General features: G+C 40.8%; 2 protein-coding genes across 3 annotated transcripts; one reads left to right on the top strand and one right to left on the bottom strand.

The window, feature by feature from the left end:
* The first annotated feature begins 1,138 nt into the window (after window positions 1-1,138).
* LOC113019315 (eukaryotic translation initiation factor 3 subunit C) lies at window positions 1,139-19,299 on the top strand. The gene is made up of 23 exons (XM_026162924.1): window positions 1,139-1,361; window positions 5,478-5,595; window positions 5,687-5,752; window positions 5,850-6,039; window positions 6,132-6,257; window positions 6,487-6,541; window positions 7,125-7,234; window positions 7,344-7,483; window positions 7,645-7,798; window positions 8,083-8,186; window positions 12,377-12,518; window positions 12,715-12,840; window positions 12,998-13,091; window positions 13,291-13,478; window positions 13,618-13,842; window positions 13,949-14,140; window positions 14,535-14,706; window positions 14,787-14,946; window positions 16,291-16,356; window positions 18,104-18,191; window positions 18,333-18,498; window positions 18,630-18,671; window positions 18,920-19,299. Exons 2-23 carry the CDS (start codon window positions 5,498-5,500, stop codon window positions 18,994-18,996), a joined length of 2,781 nt encoding a protein of 926 aa, XP_026018709.1. The 5' UTR covers window positions 1,139-1,361; window positions 5,478-5,497; the 3' UTR covers window positions 18,997-19,299.
* Window positions 19,300-19,892: 593 nt separating this feature from the next.
* prodh2 (proline dehydrogenase 2) lies at window positions 19,893-24,852 on the bottom strand. Of its 2 annotated transcripts, XM_026162925.1 has the most exons (11): window positions 24,758-24,852; window positions 24,258-24,623; window positions 23,974-24,164; window positions 22,900-23,026; window positions 22,495-22,566; window positions 22,322-22,402; window positions 21,653-21,796; window positions 21,353-21,519; window positions 21,142-21,252; window positions 20,506-20,594; window positions 19,893-20,317 (listed from the first exon to the last, which is right to left on the bottom strand). In XM_026162925.1, the coding sequence occupies exons 2-11, from the start codon at window positions 24,483-24,485 to the stop codon at window positions 20,136-20,138; spliced, it is 1,392 nt and encodes a 463-aa protein (XP_026018710.1). In that variant the 5' UTR covers window positions 24,486-24,623; window positions 24,758-24,852; the 3' UTR covers window positions 19,893-20,135. The 2 variants fall into 2 exon arrangements, with proteins under 2 accessions (XP_026018710.1, XP_026018711.1); XM_026162926.1 differs by lacking the exon at window positions 24,758-24,852 and having other exon boundaries at window positions 24,258-24,751.
* Window positions 24,853-25,387: the final 535 nt, after the last annotated feature.

Raw genomic sequence — 25,387 nt, forward strand, 5'->3', positions numbered from 1 at the left:
CACATTAAAGTATATGAAAGCAATCTTTTGATTTTCTGTACATCAAATACCACCTCGATTACGTTGCTGTCTCAGCGTGTCACAGCTCATCTCACTGACTCCTCGTTGTGAGTGGCCACTATGAACCTGTACCGCTCAGGTTCCTGCGACATGACGTCCAGCATCACATCAAGGCATCCGTTATAACTGTTCAAGCAGACGTGAAATGTATCAAGAGTCGAATCAAGATCAAAAATGATTGGCGATTGTTATACTCCGGAGGTTTTCGTTCTGTCTTACCAGCCTGTCATTGGTGTCCTCCCAGCTCTGATGGATGGGGTCCTGGTGACCCTCTTTCATCGCTAGTTTTCTCTCTTTGTCCATGTAGGCTCCTCTCACCAGCTTGACACCCAAACAGAAACACTCATTCTTGGATAGAGACAGCGCGTCTAAGAGGAGAGACCTGGAGTCCTGATAACCACAGAATTTAACCACAGACACAAAGAATTATAATTAAAACCATTAACTGCCAGTGAAAGTAACAAAGTGTCTGATATTTGATGATAAAATGAGAAGAGAAATAGAGATAGTTGCCTTCAGGTAACATTGATATGTGTTCCAGATCCAGAGACCATCTTTGTTAAAAAGAATCACTTTTTATTTAAAAATAAAAAATTGCATCTACACTCATTAAATTTGCTTCATGTAGTCAAAGTTGGCTTATTGTGCTTCTCTCCGTTTTCTCCATAAATATTCAATTACAGTTGTGCCTGTTTTTAAAATAATGTAATCCCTAACTATGTTTTCTATACTTCTATACAAACTGACATCACTTTGGTATGGTCTCCCTTTTATAATCACCTCAGGCACAGTCAGAGCTACAGTTTTGACCCTGACTGAGGAGATTGAGTTTACAAACGCCAAAAAAAAATATTTTTTGCATTATAAAAATAGTTGTTTTTCTTTTTCAATCACCCATCTTAGCAGTAGGATATACATGAAAAGAGAAACAAATTAAGTTTGAGTGAAAATGTAAATTTTTTGCACTCTGGTCAACTGACTCAGTGACTCAAATGACTCATTCAAACTCTATTCAGTAAGAAGAATCGAATTTACCATCACTAACCGAGACAGCGGTGACGTAAATCTGAAGGCTAGACTATCCAATTTCACAGCCTCGCACTTCCGGCCTTCTCGGTCTTCGAAGGACCCGGCCCAGGTAGACCGTGAAGGCCGGGTCCTCCTTTTGCGTGATGACGTCAGCACACTTCCTGTCCTCACGCGAGTAACAGTTGTGCCGCACGCCTTTTCTGTGCCTGCTCATACAGCAAAACTGGATTTTAAAACAGTTTAAACGAAACATCACTTTCACCCGGTCGTAGGTGAGTTTGGCTCAGTAAGATTTAAGATAAGAGTGTGTGACTAAGCGATGCTTATTTACCGGCTGCACAAACGAGGAGACCCCATGCTTTCTTGTTAGGGTGTTAGCTTAGCAACAACCCCGCGGCACGTTTGTGTTCCGTTATCTGATATGATACAGTTAACTTGTACCCTTGTTAGCTGCTGTGTATTTTTTGTATTTGGTTTTATTTGGCGTAAAGCATTTTGGGCACGGCGTGTAACCTATACTGCAATTTGGTTTTCATTTGCTTTGTTCACTCTAATCCAGTCTGTTTAGCCTGTATGCTGGCATTAGCCAAATAGTCTGCGGTATAGACGCATGTAAGCGTCAGCACTAAGTCCGGTGGACGTTTTTTTTTTTTTTTTCTGGAAAATAATTAAAACATCATACACACTACAGTTGCAAAAGAAAAGAGAAACATTGGAGACTGAAGAAGTCAGTTGGATGAGTGATGAAACGTTTCTCCCATCGAAAACGCTACGTCCAGATGAACAGAATCAACTTTTGGAGAAACGCCGGTTCCTTGTTTGCCGGTTGCTGCATCAATAACTATCTAATACTGGCCAACCAGATAGCAGCTGGGGTGAAATTAAAGGCTTTAGCACTGTTATAGGCCATCACGTTAGCAACTTTTAGTGGAACCTACAGTATTATTTGTCCCAGGTTTTTTATTATTATTATTATTATCATCATCATCATCATCATCATCATCATCATCATCATCATTACCATTTTATTCTTGGCGGGTGTTTAACGCCGTCCAAGTAATAAAACACCCTCTATATCAGGGGTGTCAAGCTCAAATACACAGTGGGCCAAAATTCAAAACTGGAACAAAGTCGCGGGCTAACATTAATATTTATTGGGGGAAAAAAAAATCTTCCTCCAGATATAAGAATGAATCTTTTCTTATGGACTCAGACAAGTTTTTCTGAAAAACTGAATATGGAACAAGCAAAGCTTAATACTAAACAATATATATATTAGCTGTATAATACCAGTAAGCCAGCTCTAGTAGTAATTTGGTATGGCTTCGTGGGCCAAATGTAATTAGGCTGCGGGCCAGAGTTTGACACCTATGCTCTATATGGAGCCAGAAATTTTTATTTATGTGTTTGAGTATATTGAATGGATTTACCATTTTCAAATGTGGAGTTGCATAGTAGACCAGTGTTTCCCAACTGGTGTGCCGTGGAAGATCGTCTGGTTCCACCTGATTAGTACCTGGGTCAACACACCTGAATCAAATGATTAGTCCATTAATAGGGCTCTGGAGAATTTAAAGACATGTTGAGGAGGTAATTTAGCTATTTAAATCAGCTGTGTTGGATCAATGACACATCTAAAACCTGCAGGACATCGGCCCTATGTTTTAAAAGAAAAAGTAGTCAGTCTGACCTGGGTCTTGGAGAAAATCCCAACCCGGATGAAGGCCCTAGCATGAGTAGTGGTAGAAGAAAGCAAAAAAATGTATACTGGGGACTAGGGCTGTTTGATACAATGATATATATCGGATGACGATATAAAAACTTCTATCGTTTCATTTTACGCTATCGTTTGTTTCGTGGTGTCGCAAAATGAACTGTTTACGGCAATATTTTTTTCGTCGTTTTGATGGTCACTGTAGTGGCTATATTAATTTATTAAAGTTCTATCTTTCTCATATATTTAATATAACCATACTATGGATGGACAAGCGCCTGTTTTTATGCCTTGTCGTTAGCAACAACGATGGTAAAACCATTGCGTCTGCTGGTTTAGTTCCACATAAACCTTTCACAATAAAGCTAAAGATCCATTTGAGACTTTTGAAAATAAACTGAATCACGTGAAAAGGTTTGGAGAGCATTTACGGATGAGAAGCCAAAAAGAGCAGTTCAGGTGGTAAAGAATAAACCTTAGAGTTAAACATTAGAATAGGCTTTTATCCGCAGAACGCTGTGTAATAAATACTCACAAAGAAAACAGCGGCCGTTACAACTTATGTCTAAAAATGTATAGTTTCATGCATTAGTTAAAACACTCCACTCCAGGTACACAACGCCCAGCTAGAAACACTTCACGTGAGTCGAGCTGCCCGAGATTCACAGAATTTACGGAAAATGTTAAGTTTTTGTGATTTATATAATTATCGGGACGTCTTATATTGGGATAAGAGATTTTGGTCATATCACACAGGGGACAAACACTATACCTGGCGCGTGGGGGAAAATTACCAATGTGCTTTTTGTGACACTTTTGTGTGGTACCGTGTGATTTTCTTTTTTCTAATGTGAAATATGTGCCAAGGTTGGGAAACCCTGTAGCAGATTATGTGTGGTTCAAGTTTAATGAACAAAAGATCCCTGATCACTAATAAGAATGGACACAAATCCCTTTCAGGATGCATAAGGAAGGGAATACAGTCTTTTTCTTCTTTCTTTTTTTAATCTCCCAAACTACAGTGTGGTGACCCCCTTTGTGATTAAGGGACTTAAAGCATCAGCTTCTTTTTTTTTTTTTTTTTTTTTTTTTTTAAATAGATGCACATAGAGCAGGGTGATATGGCCAAAAATTTATATCACGATATATATTTGAAAATTTGCGATAACGACATAACTGACTGTATAATTTCTGGGAGACAAAATACAACTCCACAACTTTACTAGCGCAAAAAAAAAACCATCCATTTATTTTCACTTAAACGAGCAGCTGTTTTTTTATGTGCATTAAAGCTATATACAAATTTAACAGTGCAAATGCAAATTCCTTGCTGAAAGTTTAACCAAAAGGCATTTCCAGTAGAAATGGGCTGACATATCCTGAGCATAACCATGTATAATAACCACTGAAGTTAAAAAGAGGTGCTTTGCAACATTATACTGCAGTGTGCCAAATAAAAAAGTAAAATATGTATTTTTCAGACTATAAGGTGCACAGGATTATAAGGCACATTAAAGCGAAACAAAGCAGTCAGATAAATCAAACTTTATTAAACTCATTCTTCTTGCTTCCTCCACTTCTGTACCATTGATTCATTAATGCTGTATTCTATCACAGCTACTCTATTCCCATGTTGCTGCAGTATATTAATGACTAACCTCGTATTGTGGATGGATTATCTCAGTTGTTCTCCTGACTGAAGTTTGGTCCGTTTACAGCATCCTGCCATTCGATAGCAGATGTCTCTAACCATCAGGAACCTTCACGTTAACTTTTATCGAGTGGAAAAGTGTTAGAGTTCATCCTCCAGCTTCACTGTTTATGTTATGCTAACATAGCATAGCATACTGCCTAGCCCAACTTCAGTAACCCTACAAACGTCACTGCTGTTTAGTTTCCTGTCTTCATTTATGTTGGAAGTGATAGCAGAGCTGTACGTTTGAATTTTTTCAGAAATCTCTCAGTCAGAACATGCAATATCATGCTTAGGTAACTAGCAAAACTAGCGAGCTAACTTCCCATAACTTACTGCTAACTTCTAACGCCGTTAAATGTAATAAATTCTGTTTTCATGGATGCCTGGAAGTTAAACTTCATAATTACACCTGGTAAAGCAGCAATGCTGATTGTTTTATTAAAGTTGAAAGAATTTAGACAGTTTTTAACTCTCAGTGATGCTGGACCTGAAGCCCACGGAGTTTAGGACCCAGATTACTCCCAGATTTACGAGCACCTTAGTCTGACAAATACGGGAATAACAACGGCCCACTTGCATGTTCTACAAAAAAAAATGTTCTTTGTGTGTATCTGTCAGACAAACACCAAACCAGTTCCACATCACTGAAGCTGCACCATTTTCACAAACCAATTCTGGTTCATCCGTTTCACCCAACAATCCACTTTCCCCCTAATCATTCTCTGTTGCCGCCGTGCTTTTTTGGCCATGTCTGTATGAAAACAAAGGCACTGCGCATGCGCGTTTTACCCATATTCTATTGTGATATTTCATTTTCTTATCGTTGCCTAACATTGTACCGGTATTATCGTGAACGGTATAATATGGCCCAGCCCTAGATGCACAGTGATTATCTTTGTCAGCTGAATGTGTGCTGATAGAACATATGTAGACTCTGGAGCTGCATCTTTGTAATACCACTCATTACTTTCTGTACAGATTGGCAGCATCCTTCAGCAATGTCTCGATTTTTTGCCACTGGGTCTGACAGTGAGTCAGAGGAGTCCTCATCTGCCGATGAGATCACCCCTAAGGCACCCGGAGCCACTTTCAAGCAGTAAGTGAAACTTGGAATAAATCTCATCACAAGCTCATCACACACATTGTTCTTCCTGTAAAGATCTGACTTGTGCACTTGGTTTTCACAGGTCGCTGCTTCTTAGCGACGATGAGGAGGACACAAAAAGAGTGGTGCGCAGCGCCAAAGATAAAAGGTTGGTGTGGTATTTTTAAAAGGTCACAACTTTAAAGTCTATACAAAATTTTGCCCCTTTTTTCTTTCTTTTGACTAAATTTATTCTTGAATCTTAGGTTTGAAGAGTTGACGAACCTCATAAAGACTATCCGCAACGCTATGAAGATTCGAGACATGTCCAAATGTCTGGAGGAGTTTGAGCAGCTTTGTCGAGCCTTCCTTAAAAGCAAGAATATAGTGGATAAAGAGGGTGTTCCTCCCTTCTATATCCGCCTTCTGGCTGACTTGGAGGACTACTTGAACCAGGTTAGTAGCTTGGACAAAAAATTAAACTGCAATTTAATGATTTAATTGTCATTGTGTTTGTCCTAATCAAATACTTAACATTATTTTTACAGCTTTGGGAGGATAAAGAGGGGAAGAAGAAGATGAACAAGAACAATGCAAAAGCTCTCAGCACCCTGCGTCAGAAGATCCGCAAGTACAACAGAGACTTTGAGTCAGAAATAGCAGCATACAAGGAGGTAAAGTCAAAGACTAAATCTTCATGTTTATTTTCTATGCATTGTATGAATCTCTGGGGGGGGGGGGTGTAAACTTAGGTCTCATCAGATCTGTTCTGTGGTCAAAAGACTGTCAATGTGCTGAGCAGCTTCCTTCTGGTGTTATTTAATCTGGTGTATTAGAATTTATACGAATTTCAGCCTTAAAAAAAGCAGTTATCAGAATATCTTGTCTCTCTCTCCCTGCTAGAATCCACAGGAGTCTGCAGATGAGGAGGAGGAGGAGAAGGAGCCAGAGGACTCTGGTGAGCTGGTTGTTTATACAGGTTATGTGTAAAGGATTCAACCCGGAAAGCATAGGATTCAATAGGGGCATAGGTGAAATGTGTCTATGTGTAGTGCACGTGTCAAGTCTCATCATGAGTGATCAATCATTCTTGTACATCAACCTGTAGGCTGCCAGTGAAAATGGGCTTATTAAAAAGGACTGTTGAAGGTCCAGCTCCATGATATATTATACATTATACATATATTATACAGAATCTGAAGTTTAACTGCAAAAACTAAGCTGATTTTAAAAGTTTGTTCGGTTGAAACTTTTGACTGTTTTTAATCTACTCAGAAGAAACTCCAGCAGCAGATTAATCAGTTATAACTAATGAAGTTTAGAATGTTTTACGTAAATTATGAAGTTTACTTTGTACATTATTACTTAAAAACTCAGTTTAAGAGTTTTTTGCCCCCTTTCATTACTTCATTCTGTGCTTCAGTCAGTCACATTTTCACGTGCTGTACAAAGATTAGCTGCAAATGATGAGATGATCAATGTGTGTTGGTGCTGAGGGGAAAGGAGCCAGCATCGTCTGATTTGTCTTTTTGGTCCACAAGGCTCGTCCTCTGACAGTGAAGGAGAGGTGTCATCAAAGTCCTTCTTGAAGAAAAAGCCTGAGGCGCCTTCAGAAGCCACAAAGTTTCTAAAGTCTGCCAAGGGATCTGGGGTAAGAGGTCATTTAACTAAACTACAGCAAGAAAAGCGGAAGATCTGGTGGGAAAGACACAATACTTGTACAGTTACTTGAGCTAAGATTTAGAGTTTTTCCCTCTAAGGATGAGTCTTCTTCCTCTGATGAAGATGATGACGATGATGATGATGAAGACTGGGGCTCAGACCAGTCAGGCAGCAGCGGTGAAACCTCTGATAAGGAAGAAGGAAAGACCTCATCCATGTCTATGCTCTTCCTCAAGAAGTGAGTTTTTCTCTATTTTGTGTTGCACAAAAAAATGTATGCAAGTTCTAAATACTTCAGAAAACTTTTGAAACACTTTTTTAGATTTTAAGTCAAATTTTACCGCAGAGAGAGTCATGTAGAGTGAATGTGTTGTTACCAAACACTGTGTCTGTCCTCAGAGCCCAGGACACTGAAAAGCCTGGAGTCAGGAAGGAGGAGAGGAAGAAGAAGCTCAAACAGAAAGAACGAATTGAGGAGGAGGCTGAGGAGGAAGGAGGCGAGGAGGCCGGGGGAGGCTGGGAGAAGGTTAAGGGAGGAGTACCTCTGGTTAAGGTAAAGAACAGATGGTAATATAAAACTGTTTGGACTTGATGCCGGCCGGACAAGAATAGATGCACCGGTGCTGCTTCTTATTTTAGTTTAGCTTGTTTGTGTTTCAGTGCCGACGTGTTCATTTATAGTAATGACAGTGATAAAATCAACATGCAATTGTCTGGCTAATTTAACAAAATCAATGACTGTAAAAAGAAAAACTTGCCTCTAAGAGTTTATTCAACACGTTGTTTGTATTTTTAATTTTAAGTTTGTTTGTTTTTTCCCCCATTGCGACCATTCAGGAGAAACCCAAAATGTTTGCTAAAGGCACCGAGATCAACACAGCGGTGGTGGTGAAGAAGCTGAATGAGATCCTGCAAGCAAGAGGCAAAAAGGGAACAGACAGGTAGACCAGGGCGATATGGCCAAAAATATTTATCACGATATATATTTGAAAATTTGCGATAACGATATAACCGACGATATAATTGATGCGAGACAAAATACAACTCCACAACATTACTAGCGCAAAAAGACAACCTTCCATTTATTTTCACTTAAATAAGAAGCTGGTTTTTATGTACATTAAAGCTTTATAAAAATGTAACAGTGCAAATGCAAATTCCTTGCTGAAAGTTTAACCAAAAGGCATTTCCAGTAGAAATGGGCTGACATATCCTGAGCATAACCATATATAATATCCACTGAAGTTAAAAAGAGGTGCAGTACGTATTTTTCGGACTATAAGGTGCACGGGATTATAAGGCACATTAAGCGAAACAAAGCAGTCAGATAAATCAAACTTTATTAAACTCATTCTTCTTGCTTCCTCCACTTCTGTACCATTGATTCATTAATGTTGAATTCTCTGGCAGCTGCTCTATTCCCATGTTGTTGCAGTATATTAATAATAATAATAATAATGGATTAGATTTATATAGCGCTTTTCAAGGCACCCAAAGCGCTTTACAATACCACTATTCATTCACTCTCACATTCATACACATTAATGACTAACCTCGTATTGTGGATGGATTATCTCAGTTGTTCTCCTGACTGAAGTTTGGTCCGTTTACAGCACCCTGCCATGCGATTGCATTTGTCTCTAACTATCAGGAACTTTAACGTTAACTTTTATAGGTGGAAAAGTGTTAGTGTTCCTCCTCCAGCTTCACTGTTTATGTTATGCTAACATAGCTGTGTCGCTAGCGATTACGTAGCACATCATTATATACCAGCTAGCCCAACTTCAGTAACCCTACAAACGTCACTGCTGTTTAGTTTCCTGTCTTCATTTATGTTGGAAGTGATAGCAGAGCTATACGTTTGAATTTTTTCAGAAATCTCTCAGTCAGAACATGCTATATCATGCTTAGGTAACTAGCGAAACTAGCGAGCTAACTTCCGCTAGCTTCCTGCTAACTTCTAACTCTGTTAAATGTAATACATTTTGTTTTCATGGATGCCTGGAAGTTAAACTTCATAGTTACACCTGGTAGGGCAGCAATGCTGATCGTTTTATTAAAGTTGAAAGAATTTAGACAGTTTTTAACGCTCAGTGATGCTGCAGTGTTCGTTTGAACTGAAGTCCACGGAGTTTAGGACCCAGATTACTCCCAGATTTAAGAGCATCTTAGTCCGACAAATACGACAATAACGACGGCCGCTTGCATGTTCTGCAAAAAAATGTGCTTTGTCGTGTATCTGACGGACAAACACCAAACCAGTTCCACATCACAGAAGTTGCACCATTTTTACAAACCAATTCTGGTTCATCTGTTTCACTCAACAATCGGCCATGTGCGTATGAAAACAAAGGCACTGCGCATGCGCGTTTTACTCATATTCTATCGCGATATTTCATTTTCCTATCGTTGCCTAACATTATACTGGTATTACCGTGAACGGTATAATATGGCCCAGCCCTACAGACAGGTACGACTGCATTTATCACTAAGACTACGTTCACACTGCAGGTCTTAATGCTCAGTTCCGATTTTTTGATCAAATCCAATTTTTTTTGTCTGCTCGTTCACACTACAAATAAAATGCGACAGCAAACGCACTCTAGTAGTGATGGGTCGTTCGCGAACGAAATGGCTCTTAGAGCCGGCTCTTTGACGTGAACGACGAGAGCCGGCTCCTTATCGCGAGCCGTGACGGCTCATGTTTTTTTTTTTTTTTCTCTCAGCCTCTGTCTCGCACTTTTTTCCGCTTCACTCTGCACGCGAGCCTTGTGCTTTACGCTGGGCAGAGGGGGGAGGGGCGGTAGTTACACTCAGTAGCACAAGAACAGAGCCAGAGAGAGAGAAAGAGAGCCAGGGACAACAACGTCACATTAGAAAGGTATAGTAATCATCCACAACTATTTTCGGTTGCAGATGATAAAGGATTCAGAAAGTGCGGATTCATGCGGGCCCATATGACAGAATGTGCATGTTCTTTTTGTTTTCATATTATAATTTATATTTAATTGTGTTTTGCAGTGTTTTGTGTTGTTTTCACTTTAATTTTGTAAAAGGAAACAGCTGAAAATTTAAATAGTTAAAAGTTGAAATGTGAATAGTTGATTTTTGTATTATATGATTTATTTATTACATTTTATGTGGCGTGAATAAATAAAAGTATATTTACAGTGGTCCCTAGAGACAAAGCACATACAAACTTCAAATCACGTACGAACTCTGAAGCATGTACAAACTCCAAAACACGTAAAAACTCCAAAACACGTAAAAACACGTACAAACTCCGAAGCACGTAAAAACTCAAAACACTTACAAAAGACAACAGAAGTGCTCCAGGATGCTGGGCGCAGTGTTTAGCTTTTGTTATCTTGTGGCTACACAATCCAGCAAGTACCCAACGACCGGATTTGGTGTGTGATAGTAACAGGTAGATGAACTTTTTTTTAAATTATTTGAATATATTTGAGTGCCTGTGTATAAATACACAAACAATACACACATGCTTTCAATTGTGTAATTTAAGTGATCTAGTAGCTCTGCTTTGGAAGTTCAGTTCATGCTAGAAATGTGTTTTGGAGTTTGTACGTGTTTTCAGAATCAATCAGAATCAGAATACTTTATTGATCCCTGGGGGAAATTATTTTTTGTTACAGTGCTCCATTTTAAACCAACATTAAGACAAGACAGACAATACACTAAGAATAGTACAATATATACATATATATACATACATACATAAGTCACTCATAAATAAATAGTCGGAAAAGAAACATGTGTAGTTGTAGCAGTAAACAGTGTGTTAAGTGGATGCGTTGTACAGGGAGATGGCCACAGGCAGGAAAGATTTCCTGTGTCGTTCAGTGGTGCTTTTCGGTAATCTCAGTCTCTCACTGAACGAGCTCCTGTGACTGACCAGCATGTCATGGAGAGGGTGGGAGGTGTTATCCAACATTGTCTTTATCTTGGACAGCATCCGCCTCTCCGACACCACCTTGAGGGTGTCCAGCTCCATCCCCACAACATTGCTGGCCTTACGGATTAGTTTATTAAGTCTGTTGGCATCTGCGACCCTCAGCCTGCTCCCCCAGCATGCAACAGCATAGAGGATTTTGTCTCTAGGGGCCACCGCATATATTTATATATAAACATATATAAATAAAACCACTTTTTTACGTTAGTAATTCCTTTTGTGCATAATTTTATATTATTGTGAATAATAAATTAATTAAAGCAACAAAACAACCTGAAGAGCCGGTTCGGAGCCGAAAGAGCCGGCTCTTTTTAGTGAGCCGAGCCGAAAGAGCCGGCTCTCTAAAAAGAGCCGGAAATCCCATCACTACACTCTAGTGTGAACGCTCAAAGCGGCCCGCATGCGCAAAAGAAGACGTCACACACAACGCGCTCTGTTTAGACCCAGAGCAAACAGTATTGTTTGACTGATGGCCTTAATATAAAGACTTCGGACTTCATGTTAACCAATTTTTGCTTTAAGTTATTTTGTTATTTACATAATAATGTAGATAACGTAATAGTTATCCTTATTGCTGTTTTAGAGGAGCGGTGCTTCAAAGGATAGTTACAGATTTCTGTCAGAATCTGCAGGTTATACAGTACAAATAAAATGTTAACGTTTCTCCAACGTTGTCTTCCCAGCAGTTTCACCGGATGGCCAGGAAGCGTTCACGATGTCTTCTCCGGTGCTGATAATTGGCGTCTGTCTTGTGTCAGTGACGTAAAAGACGGATTTAATGCGACTTGACCGTTCACACAGCAGTCGCTTTCTGAAACATCGGATATGTATCGGATTCAGTACCACATACGAAAGTGACCCAGATCGGATTTGAAAATATCGGATTTGTGCCGTTCACACTGTCATACCATGATCGGATATGGGTCGCATAGGGTCAAAAAAATCGGATTTGATGCGCTTTCGCCTGCAGTGTGAACGTAGCCTAAAGCTTAAAAATATATATTTTAAAAAAGTTACGTATTCACACGACTGTTGATATCCAGTCAATGTAAAACCAGGCGTGTCATGTGGAAGTATGTCCAGTATATGAATTTCAGAGAAATTCTTCTCCTGAACAAATCCTGACTCCTTTTTTTCTTTTTTCTCCTCCCTCACTGACAGGGCGGCTCAAATTGAGCTATTTCATGCTCTGGCAGCCATCGCTGCAGAGAATAACTTGGGCCAAGGTATCCTGGTCAAGATCAAGTTCAACATTATTGCCTCCTTGTACGACTACAACCCCAACCTGGCAGCCTTCATGAAAGTGAGTGACACTGCTTTTAATTCTTACAGTATCAACAAAACCAAAAGGGTTCCTGTGATTTACTGTAGTGTTTCATGTTACATGAAATATCTTAAAATTGCAAGTCATCACAAAAATTATTTGTGCTGTTTAACATTTTGGATTGAAAAGAATGAGTTCCTGAGTTATGGTTCTTCTGGCTTGTCTCCTTTTTTAGCCTGACATGTGGAAAAAGTGTCTGGATTGTATAGATGAGCTGCTGGACATTCTCTTTGAGCACAACAACATCTTCATTGGAGAGAACATCGCAGAGGACAGCGAGAATCTGGCCGTCTCCGATCAGGTGATCCCACTCATCCACCCCAAGCAATCTGTGGACTTAAAGAAAGAAAGCAGTTTAGACTAATAAAACACTCACATAGCTGTTGAACTGTCTGCATTTGTATCAACTGTCTTGTGAACTATGGGCTGGTATTCATTTCTTTGTGTGTATTTGTTAGCCTTTCAGGGTGCGCGGATGCATCTTAACCCTGGTAGAAAGGATGGATGAAGAATTTACAAAGATCATGCAGAACACTGATCCCCACTCTCAGGGTGAGTGGTGCCAAAACCTGAGTGACGATTATTAACTGCTGTGAGGGTGAATGTGTTAGGACTGTAAATGTGGATTAACGGGTTGCAATCTAAAATGTGGGATTTACATCACCCTTGAAATTTGTATTGCTGTATTTGCTGCTCACATGGATGTATTTTGCTTATTCTTTCCTCTCTTTTTTTTTAAATCTTCCTTCAGAATACGTTGACAATCTCAAAGATGAGGGCAGGGTTTGTGGCATCGTTGACCGGCTGCTCACCTACATGGAGAACAAAGGCTCCACAGAAGAAATTTGCCGTGTCTACCTGCGCAGAATCATGCACACCTACTACAAGTTTGACTACAAAGCTCACAGACGCAGCCTGGGCCTGCAGGGAGAGACCAAGGTGAGAGAAGGCACTGTGCAGAATCAGAACTTTCTTTTCTTGACAAACATCTGCATCATGATGCTATTTTTATGATGTTTAATGAAATGTTATGCATAAGGTGTAAAATGGTGTGCTGAAGTGATTTTCTGTTGTGTAGTCCGAGCAGGACCAGGAGGAGAGCGAGGGAGAGGACAGCGCTGTGATCATGGACCGCCTCTGCAAGTTCATCTACGCCAAGGATCGCACTGACCGTATCCGTACCTGTGCTATCCTCTGCCACATATATCACCATGCTCTGCACTCACGCTGGTACCAGGCACGTGACCTGATGCTGATGAGTCACCTGCAGGACAACATCCAACACGCTGACCCACCTGTACAGGTAGGCACTCGTAATCATTATTTCTTCATATGAACGTGTTCTGACTCTAACTATTAGTTGTATATACAGATCGCCTGTTTTAACCGTTTTCCCCTCCTCCTACCAGATCCTGTACAACAGAACAATGGTCCAACTTGGCATTTGTGCATTTAGGCAGGGCATGATTAAAGATGCCCACAATGCACTGCTGGACATTCAGTCCTCTGGCCGTGCCAAGGAGCTGCTGGGTCAAGGTCTGCTCATGAGGAACATGCAGGAGAGGAATGCAGAGCAGGAGAAGATTGAAAAGCGAAGACAAGTAAGTGCTGTCTGACCAGAGCAGTTAACTCTAACTAACATGTTGGTTTCTCTGTCAGTGTTGACCTGCTTGTAACCTGGATTTACTCTGTGAGTGAGTGAATTTTTGGGCCCCTCTCTCACAGCTGCAGGACAGATTTCCAGAAGATTTCATACAATTGTTCATGTGCACTTGGTGACTAGTTACTTTTTTGTTTTTTCCCTAAATGGGCCTTGACCTCACATTAATGTGCCAACTATTCCATGGTGTCTCCAGCTGCCTGTGTCCACAATAGTGTGAAATCAAGGCTGTAATGAAACGACAAATGTTTGGGTCTTTATTTTTAAAACACTGATGTGTCAGACATCCATTAGATGATACACACATGCATCGTGACGTTTATCCTCCCTAATAGGTGCCGTTCCACATGCACATCAACCTGGAGCTGCTGGAGTGTGTGTACCTGGTGTCAGCCATGCTGCTGGAAATACCCTACATGGCCGCCCATGAGTTTGATGCCCGCCGCCGGATGATCAGCAAGCAGTTCCACCACCAGCTCAGGGTCGGGGAGAGACAGCCCCTGCTAGGTACGAAACGCATCACGAGAGCTCGTTGTAGCAGGAAGTTTCATCCACAGAGGATAACCACAGCTTTATTTGTCCTCCAGGACCCCCAGAGAGCATGAGGGAGCACGTGGTGGCAGCCAGCAAAGCCATGAAGATGGGAGACTGGCGTACCTGCCACTCTTTCATCATCAATGAGAAGATGAACAGTAAGGTTTGGGACCTGTTCCCCGAGGCACAGAGAGTACGCGAGATGCTCGTCAGGTTAGCATACACTGCCCCTGTTCATCACTTGGTTCATTCACCAGTGTGATAATCCCACTTAGACGTCCTTATGTTTTGTTTTTTGTTTTTTTAATAGAGATTGACAGACCACGTGACTTTCGCGCATTGCATGCCGGTAACTCGTGGCAAAACAATCCAAGTACCTGCATCAAATGCAAGCATTTGCAGCACCGCAAAACGTTCATTCTTCGGTTCCAATAAATTCTTGCTTTTTCTTTGCCCCACAAAAAGGTATGTACAAAACGAAGGAGAACAATGCCGGTCCGTACAAAGACAGACTTAATGAAAAGTCAAAGAAAAGATACGAGGAAAAAAATCAAACCAGTGAAAGTGTTAGATCCTTACGAGCACACAGAGGGACAAAATACGTTAGCGTGCTGCCCAACTTCACCACGCTCATATTTATAATTATACGGTTCTTTGAGTGAATGCATACACTCGTGAAGTTTAGTAACTTCAGGTCACTGCAACAAGCCCAGGTACAGTTTACCGACGGATGGGTACAGGACCTTGAAATGCACCGTGTAGAAAGTAAAGACCATCGTACATATAAGTTTACCAGTCTCACAAATTGTCTTCATAAATACACATTCGTTAACCGTTTATTAATAGGACCTTTGAGCTCAATGGTAAGTAATTAGTAGTAGAAATAATTTCTGGTACGCATCACAGAAATGTAGCAGTGACAATAATACTGTATGCTGTAATCGTACTGGGCAATTAGTGATACAAAACAACTGTTTTATCCTGTGAATAAAAGTATATGTTTTTGTCAATGTACCATAATAACAGAAGCGAAACACAATATTGTGTCAGGACAATTCACTATTTATGCACAATAAATAAAGGAGCATAGCGCAACAATTTCTGTTCAGCACCAGACCTTCTTGTAACCTATATCACCAATTATGTTAAGAAAAATGACGCATTAACTACAACAGCAGACTGACCTTTGTGGAAATGCTTGGAGCAGACTAACCTGTGAGCTGGAGTGTTCTGGGACGTTATATTTTGTCTTTGAATGGCTGCAATCCAGGCCACCCGTTGCCTCTTTGTTACTTCGGAAACAGGACTCGAACAATTTCTCTTCAACGACATAATCCGATAACAACCGATCTCTTTACCCGTCGGCTTCCCGTGGCTGTCATGCGACCGGCTATTGCAGTTAATAATACAACGGCTTCTTGACATTTTTTGTTTCTTTTTATCGCTGTGTGACTGATTTCAATTGAAAGCCTGCGTGCGCTAGTACCTCTTGCCACGAGTTCCCAGAATTCTTTGCGGTTTTACCCCTGAGTGACATCACATTTTCAATCTCTATAGGAAAATCCAAGAAGAGTCACTGAGGACCTATCTGTTCACCTACAGCAGTGTATACGACTCCATCAGGTGAGCACAGATGTACAGTGGGGCAAAAAAGCATTTAGTCAGCCACCGATTGTGCAAGTTCCCCCACCTAAAATGATGACAGAGGTCAGTAATTTGCACCAGAGGTACACTTCAACTGTGAGAGACAGAATGTGAAAAAAAAAAATCCATGAATCCACATGGTAGGATTTGTAAAGAATTTATTCATAAATCAGGGTGGAAAATAAGTATTTGGTCAATAACAAAAATACAACTCAATACTTTGTAACATAACCTTTGTTGGCAATAACAGAGGTCAAACGTTTACTATAGGTCTTTACCAGGTTTGCACACACAGTAGCTGGTATTTTGGCCCATTCCTCCATGCAGATCTTCTCGAGAGCAGTGATGTTTTGGGGCTGTCGCCGAGCAACACGGACTTTCAACTCCCGCCACAGATTTTCTATGGGGTTGAGGTCTGGAGACTGGCTAGGCCACTCCAGGACTTTCAAATGCTTCTTACGGAGCCACTCCTTTGTTGCCCGGGCGATGTGTTTTGGATCATTGTCATGTTGGAAGACCCAGCCTCGTTTCATCTTCAAAGTTCTCACTGATGGAAGGAGGTTTTGGCTCAAAATCTCACGATACATGGCCCCATTCATTCTGTCCTTAACACGGATCAGTCGTCCTGTCCCCTTGGCAGAAAAACAGCCCCATAGCATGATGTTTCCACCCCCATGCTTCACAGTAGGTATGGTGTTCTTGGGATGCAACTCAGTATTCTTCTTCTTCCAAACACGACGAGTTGAGTTTATACCAAAAAGTTCTACTTTGGTTTCATCTGACCACATGACATTCTCCCAATCCTCTGCTGTATCATCCATGTGCTCTCTGGCAAACTTCAGACGGGCCTGGACATGCACTGGCTTCAGCAGCGGAACACGTCTGGCACTGCGGGATTTGATTCCCTGCCGTTGTAGTGTGTTACTGATGGTGACCTTTGTTACTTTGGTCCCAGCTCTCTGCAGGTCATTCACCAGGTCCCCCCGTGTGGTTCTGGGATCTTTGCTCACCGTTCTCATGATCATTTTGACCCCACGGGATGAGATCTTGCATGGAGCCCCAGATCGAGGGAGATTATCAGTGGTCTTGTATGTCTTCCATTTTCTGATGATTGCTCCCACAGTTGATTTTTTCACACCAAGCTGCTTGCCTATTGTAGATTCACTCTTCCCAGTCTGGTGCAGGTCTACAATACTTTTCCTGGTGTCCTTCGAAAGCTCTTTGGTCTTGGCCATGGCGGAGTTTGGAGTCTGACTGTTTGAGGCTGTGGACAGGTGTCTTTTATACAGATGATGAGTTCAAACAGGTGCCATTCATACAGGTAACGAGTGGGGGACAGAAAAGCTTCTTACAGAAGACGTTACAGGTCTGTGAGAGCCAGAGATTTTCCTTGTTTGAGGTGACCAAATACTTATTTTCCACCCTAATTTACGAATAAATTCTTTACAAATCCTACCATGTGGATTCATGGATTTTTTTTTCACATTCTGTCTCTCACAGTTGAAGTGTACCTCTGGTGCAAATTACTGACCTCTGTCATCATTTTAGGTGGGGGAACTTGCACAATCGGTGGCTGACTAAATACTTTTTTGCCCCACTGTATTAGTTTCATCAGTCTTTACTAAACCACAGATTTCTGTAGACCACTGCAGCTTCCCCACAGACCAAAGATGATCGGTCACTGTTCTGCCAAACCTTAATTTTACTACACTTGTCTGTCCTTCAGCATGGCTACGCTGTCTGAGATGTTTGAATTGGAGATGCCCACAGTCCACAGCATAATCAGCAAGATGATCATCAACGAGGAGCTGATGGTAGGACTCGACGTTTCTGTTCTGTGGACTGAAAATATAGACACAGCAGTCTCATGGGGGCTTTTATATTTGAGTGTTTATATTTGTGATTACTTTTTATCTGCCCTTAATGTGGGTCCCCCTCTTTTCTCTTCAAAATAGGCGTCACTCGACCAGCCCACACAGACGGTAGTGATGCACCGCACTGAGCCAACGTCTCTGCAGAACATGGCTCTGCAGTTGGCAGAGAAACTGGGCAACTTGGTGGAGAACAACGAGCGCGTCTTTGACCTCAAACAGGGCGTCTATGGAGGTTACTTCAACAGGGGTAAGTTCATCTTGTTCTCACAGTACTTTGGGAACTTATTTCTAACCTTTCTGAACCATTTCTTTGTCTACTTTTGTTATCATAGGCTAATCTTGCTATTAGATGATAATGAGCTTTTATTTGTATTACAGATCAGAAAGGTGGCTACCAACAGAAGCAATCCTACCAGAGAGGTATGTTAAATTTCACTGAGGTTGTTTCCTGTTTCATATGTTAATGAGGTTGGGTTATGTTTTCAGCAATAGATGCTATTTTAAATTCGTCCAATTGCAATTGCTAGAAAACATGCAAAGTCCTTCAGTGTAACACCTTTGTGTTTTGATTTGTTTTGAGGTTTGTTTGTTTTTTTTCTTCTTTTGTTGTGATTTAATGAATTTGTGTGAACACTAATGAGATGATTGTTGTCTTTGTACAACCGCAGATCAGAAATCTTACCAGCAGAAGCAGTCGGGTTACCAGAGAGGCGGTTACAGGAATCAAAATCAAGGAAATTATTGAGCTTGAAGTTTGTGGATTTCAGTTTTTCCAGTAGAGCTGGTCTTCATTTCAAAACAAGATCAACACCCCATGTTTGTGTGCTTGGCTCTTGGCCGTGCTCCCTCAATAAAACTGTTTTGCTGCTACTCCAATGTCTGCTAGTGCTGCTTTGTCTCAGCAACTGCAGAATGTAATATTCCACTTCCAATAAATATGAAGTTTTATTATTTCTAACAGAAATTACTGACGTTACAGTGTGGCAGTACAGTTAAGGGATAAAAATGTGTTATTGACTAATATTTATCAAATAAATAATAAAGTGTGTTTTGGTGCTTGGTTTTTTGTTTTTTAATTCAGCACAAAGACACTAAAGCGTGGAACAAAATTTTTAAAAAATGTGTGGAAAACTGAGTCCTCCCCACACATTCAAAATCATTAACGTCTATGTTTATCAGGGTCGAGGGTTAATTACAAAGTGTTACATCTTTTGTGGCATACATACAAGCCTTAGTGCTTCGGTAATTTTGGGTAAATACAAACCATGGGACAGTCACTGTGTCACTACCACTGACATTTATTACTGATTAGTCGATGCGTCACAGCAACTTGAATCACATTCTGGCGAAGCAGTGGAAAGTTGTTTATTAAATTCCCCAATAATCTTGCAACAGCAGCTTACTCTGTAGAGAAGTTTGAATCCGTTTCTTCGGTCTAGTTTTATAAATCCTCATTTCTGAGCATCATGTTCTTTTGTTTAATTACATTTCATAAGCATTTCATACATTAAAGTACACAAAAGCAATCTTTTGATACCCTGTCCATCAAATACAGTGTTCTCTCATGATCCGATCTTTATTCAGTTCGCCCACACACATTAACATGATAGAATAGCCTTTATTGTCATTGTACAGAGTACAACGAAATTGGAGTGCCACTCCCTTAATCATCATTGTTAATTAAATGTTTTATGCTTAATTCAGTTTACCTTCTGTTGCTAAATAACAGGCCCAGTAGTAGTTTTCAGGAGCTTTCTGGATATTACACCTTCAAGAGATATGAAAGTGTATTAAACAACAGTGCTCCCCACTAAGATCTTTTCCACACCACCTCCTGGTTGCAAACGTTAATATGAAACTGCAGAGTTCAGTGTTGGTTGATTGTTAGCTGCCTCCCCTTAAACTCAGCCGGAGTCTCCGATTGAGCTCTTTCCTCAGTAGGTCTCTTTCTTTCCGGATTCCCTGCAACACCGTGTGGTTCTCCTGAGCTCTGCGCACCAGGTAGGGCAGCGTTTCATCCACTGAGCCATAGGGCACTGACTTGTACACTAAGTAACCCTCCTTAGCTGGAAGGGAGAGGAGAGATGGGATGGTGTGATTGTCAGACAAGTCAAAACCATAGCTTCCTTTCTCAACCCACTCAGGCAGTGATTGTGCATAGGTTTATCAGTTTTGGTGATGAAAGCGTGGACAGTCATTTAATAGTTATGTTAAGTGCATCAGTCAAGCTGTGATGTGACGAAAATCAGCTCACCCAGTGTAAGGGAGACGTGGTCACACATGCCCAGCAGCTGACCGAAACACACTGAGCCTCCATCTCTCTCTATCCCCAACTCCTCCATTCTGATGAGCATGTGCACAACATTTATATATATTAAATGGCAGTGATTCCCAACCTTTAGGGGTCATAAATACATTTGAGGGTTGTACCTTTCTCACCAATAAACATCTATAAACCTCTATCACATAAGACCAAAGGAACACCCCTAAGCTTCATTTTATCCTTATTGTATTTGCTCTGCAAGACAGTTGAAAGTATCATAAATTCTGCAAAAAAAGTAATTGTTTGTGATTATTTCTTGGATGTAACAATGCTACTTGGAAAAACAATCTTATTGTTGGAAAGCATTTGGTGGTTGAGCAGCAGAGTTGAGTATCTGAGTTAAGCCCGTGAAAAACTTGCCAGATATTGCCTGTCAAAGCTAAACAACAATCCAGTAACATTAACAGTTTGTTGTATTTTTATATTTAAAGTAGTTATGAAAACATTTGCTGATTTGTCAACTTTATCACTCTAGTATGGATTTTACATTGGCTCACCTATAACTGCACTTCCATTATGCATATGTTGCACACATACCACCTCGATTACGTCGTTGTGGATTCTTACCGTTTCACGGCTCGTCTCACTGACTCCTCGTTGTGAGTGGCCACTATGATCCTGTACCGCTCAGGTTCCTGGGATATGACGTCCAGCATCAAATCAAGGCATCCGTTATAACTGTTCAAGAAGACGTGAAATGTATCAAGAGTCAAATCAAGATAAACAAAAATGATAGTTGACTGTTGCACTCAGGACATTTTCCTTCTGTCTAACCAACCTGTCATTGGTGTCCTCCCAGCTCTGATGGATGGGGTCCTGGTGACCCTCTTTCATCGCTAGTTTTCTCTCTTTGTCCATGTAGGCTCCTCTCACCAGCTTGACACCCAAACAGAAACCCTCATTCTTGGATAGAGACAGCGCATCTAAGAGGAGAGACCTGGAGTCCTGATAACCACAGAATTTAACCACAGACACAAAGAATTATAATTAAAACCATTAACTGTCTCAGTGCAAGTGACATAAAGTGTCTGATATTTGATGATAATATGAGAAGAGAAATAAAGATAAAGATAGTTGCCTTCAGGTAACATTGATATGTGTTCCAGATCCAGGTACCATCTTTGTTAAATTTCTTCATCATTGCCATGGCGACAAGAGAGAGGGCGGGGTTCATGTAGGTGTACTCAGCATCAACCAGGACTCTGACTTTGTTCACACTTGCCTAAAAAAAGTTTTATTCATTTCATTCAAAATTTGCATCTACACTTATTAAATTTGCTTCATGTGTCAAAGTGGGCGTATTGTGCTTCTCTCTGTTTTCTTTAATAAATATTCAATTACAGTCGTGCATGATTTTAAAATAATATAATCCCCAACTATTTTTTGTATACTTGTGCCGAACTCACATCACTTTGAAATGGTCTCCCATTTATAATCACTTCAGGCACAGTCAGAGCTACAGTTTTGGCCCTGACTGAGGAGGTGGAGTTTACAACCAGCAAGTTCTGGTTAAGTCAGGAGAGGGGCAGCCAATCGGAACAAAGTGGGCTTCTAGGCAGAGGGCATTACAGAGACAAGCATTAATAGACCGTCTAAATGCCAATATTTGCATGAATTACATATTTAAAATTGTTTTTATTTGTTAAAACTGTGAATACTCTTGGTAAATCTCAGAATAAAAGTGTGTGAGCATAATAGGTCCCATCTATGGGAGCATTTGTTAAGTGTTCGATTGTCTCTCCCCTACCTCGGCTATCTTGTTGAGTCTCAGTAGGCCAGATCGTAAGTGAGCAGCTTCCTTTTCATCTAAACCGGGGAAGCTGATTGGCTGAAAGAGACGATTTTAGGCAAAACTTCTTTATATGGGAACTGAAAGGTGACACCTAAGAAACTGGATCACTTGTTGAATTGTGGACTCACCTCACCATCCATTGATCTGATGAGGAGATTCAGATCGTATGGCTGTTGCCTGATGATGTTTGTGAGTTTTACCTTTAATACAACACGTACATTTTCAGGAAATAAACAGTGTCAAAACTGAATAAAAACAGGTAAGGCAGATAGGTAGGGGGAGCTGGGTTTGCACATTCAAGAACAACCTGGAACAGCTGTGGATACACCAAACTCTGAAATGTGTGTCCTTATCTTTTTTCCCACACATTTGAAGCCTCTGATGTTAACACCCCAGTTCCCATACATCCAGAATACTCAGAAATGCCTCCACCTACCCACCCACTCAAAAAAAAAAAGTTTAAAGTCTCCTCGAGCATCTGTTCTAAAAAATAATAATATTAAGGACTGGGGACTCTGATTTGGAAGCCTTACACACAGCTCTGGGCTGAGCAGCGCTGTGATCTTCAGCTGCATCATCGGGTCTTTGCTCCAAGCGTTGCTGTGGGACATTCGCACACACTCCAGCATGGTGTCCATGTTGTCGTCGTATCTTTTCTCACTGCAGGCGATAAACCATAAACCGTAACATGAGAACCGCGAAGAGTGGACTTCACACTCAGGTGTAACAGCTGTGCACAGTTGTGTGTGTCGTGGGTTGGAGCTGAGTGTGAGGTCCTTTAACTTTTGTCCTCATACGCTTGAGATGCAGAGGCAGGAGGTGGGCTGGGACCTATACTGCAGACTTCAGACAGTCTACAAGCCACAATTCATAGAAACATACATAAACAAAAAAACGTATGAAATGTCTGAAATTATGTACAAATTAATGCAAACCTGTTGAGAAGAAATTTCAAGATTTCAAGATAAAAATCCATCAATCTACGAGCAGTCTCAGCTTCCACAGAGGAAACACAGCTTCTATCAGACTCTCAGTGTGTATTGGATTCCCGTTGACCAAATTCAGAACATATATGAATATTTGACACTCTTTTCTTTGCCTAATTTTTTATCAAAATAAATAAATACCACAAACATTTTATTTTATTTCATGTCTTTAATATTTGATAGGTGCAAGACAAATATTAAAGACATTGTTTGTAGCTGCACAAGTGAGCTATTGAGTTTGTAAGGCTGGCTTTGAGGGGAGCAATCTCTCCCACTCAACTGCTCTTTAAGCAAAAAACATCTGCATCAGATTTTTCTCACATTTGTGATTTGTGATGTGTTTCTTTCATGGTTGTGTGCAGTTAAATGAGTGTTTCTGTCTCTAGCAAAATTAGAAATGTATTTATTTGTTCTTGTATTTCAAAATCACATCATTGTTCAATTAAGTTAAGTTAATAAGTGTCCCAAAAACCTAAACGTCCACATGCATTGATCTAAAGTGTAGTGAAGGCTAAAATCTGCCCAGCAGCTGCGAAACTTCCAAGTACTAGGAACATTGAGTGAAAATTAAAAAGTGTCTTTTGAAGCAGCCTTTCAGCGACTTCTTAGACTCAGTCATACCCGGTGCTTTCTCCGAGGTCCTCCTCGATCGGCACGGCCAGCATGGGTCTCATTCCCTGCAGGCTCATCTTCTGCATGGACTGTGAGATTTCAGCCTCATTTTCTCCAGCCACAAACTGGGCATACACAGTGGGCCTCAGCAGCAAGGAAAACCCCCTTTTCCCCAGGAGCGTGCGTGCCACCGACATCAACTGAAATTAGCAGAAGAGGAAAGTAGTGAATGGATTGAATGCCAGATGTCAATTTGTATATTTTGAAGCTTTTCTGACAAACCGCAGTCTCACCTTTCCACAGTTATTAACCAGCGCTGGGAAGGAGCAGAGGCGGAAAACGCCCAGAGCACGAAGCAGCTCACCCAGACTCTTCACCTTGAAGGCACGGGGGTCCTCAAAGGCCAGAGTGTCTGAGAGCAGTTCATGCTGTTTCACCGCTGCCACCCTGGAGGCCGCAGAACTCAGGAGCCTCAGCGGCAAAATGTGAGGGAGAGAGGGACGTAAATAGGAGCACAGCATGGTCCCGGGAGAAGTGTGCAGTGCGTGACTGATGCAGCTTGTAGATAAAGCTTTTTCTTTTCTTTGTTTCCTCTCAAATGCAGCAGTGTGTTAAATAAAATACAGACTCTCAGTGATCGTCTCAGGAAGAGTTATTCCCTGTTGAAAGAAGAAAGTGTCTGTACAGTTAGTCGGCCTTACTCCAAGAACGGTCAGTCACAATCATGATGAATCAGAAGCAGCGTCTGTTACTATCCATTGCAGTAATAAAACTGTATAAACAAACACTTTACCGTCCATCCTAACAGTGGCACTCGGAAGAGCTAAACAATGAAAAGCCAAAGCTTTGACAGTCCAAGTGTGAGCCGGTAGAATTTATCATATTTGGTTAACTCGCTGGTTAATAAATGACAACTTGGAAATTTGAGTAAACATCAGGTTGACCCTTAGAATGAAATCAAACGAATGGACAAGAAAAGCTCACCTGTGTATAGATATCATGTATAAGATATATAATCATGTTGAATCTAGTCTTTTTGTATTGTAGACTTTTTTGTTTCCTAGAAGTTTTAAAATAGATTTGTCTGAAGAGTCCCATTAATGTGGATCAAATTCAGTCAAATAGTTGAGCAAATGAGCTGTGTAGTTTGTGGCCCATGTGATGTTACAGTAATGAACAGGAGAGAAAATTGTACACTTAACAAATGCTGAAAGCTCCATTATATCTAGAGAAGGGTTGAGCTCAAACATCTGTTTCCCCAAAAGCCACGAAAAGCAGCCGAGAGAGGAAATGATTAACTGCTGCCTGCTGACGTCCTCGTCAAGTACCTTTGACTTGTTAGTCTAAAAATCCTGTTAATCCCCCACAATCTCTGCTCTCCCAGCCATAAATGTACTCATAGCTGTCCACAAAATGACTGATG

This window comes from Astatotilapia calliptera, chromosome 3, assembly GCF_900246225.1.
Source record: "Astatotilapia calliptera chromosome 3, fAstCal1.2, whole genome shotgun sequence".
In the NCBI taxonomy this organism is placed as follows: domain Eukaryota; kingdom Metazoa; phylum Chordata; class Actinopteri; order Cichliformes; family Cichlidae; genus Astatotilapia; species Astatotilapia calliptera.

Coding starts and splice junctions, on each gene's coding strand:
- LOC113019315 (XM_026162924.1), top strand. CDS start 5,498: ATGTCTCGATTTTTTGCCACTGGGTCTGACAGTGAGTCAGAGGAGTCC. Junction 7,484..7,644: donor TCTATGCTCTTCCTCAAGAA/GTGAGTTTTTCT, acceptor GTCTGTCCTCAG/AGCCCAGGACACTGAAAAGC. Junction 16,357..18,103: donor AGTGTATACGACTCCATCAG/GTGAGCACAGAT, acceptor TCTGTCCTTCAG/CATGGCTACGCTGTCTGAGA.
- prodh2 (XM_026162925.1), bottom strand. CDS start 24,485: ATGCTGTGCTCCTATTTACGTCCCTCTCTCCCTCACATTTTGCCGCTG. Junction 20,595..21,141: donor GTGAGACGAGCCGTGAAACG/GTAAGAATCCAC, acceptor CATGCTCATCAG/AATGGAGGAGTTGGGGATAG. Junction 20,318..20,505: donor CCACGTCTCCCTTACACTGG/GTGAGCTGATTT, acceptor TCTCCCTTCCAG/CTAAGGAGGGTTACTTAGTG.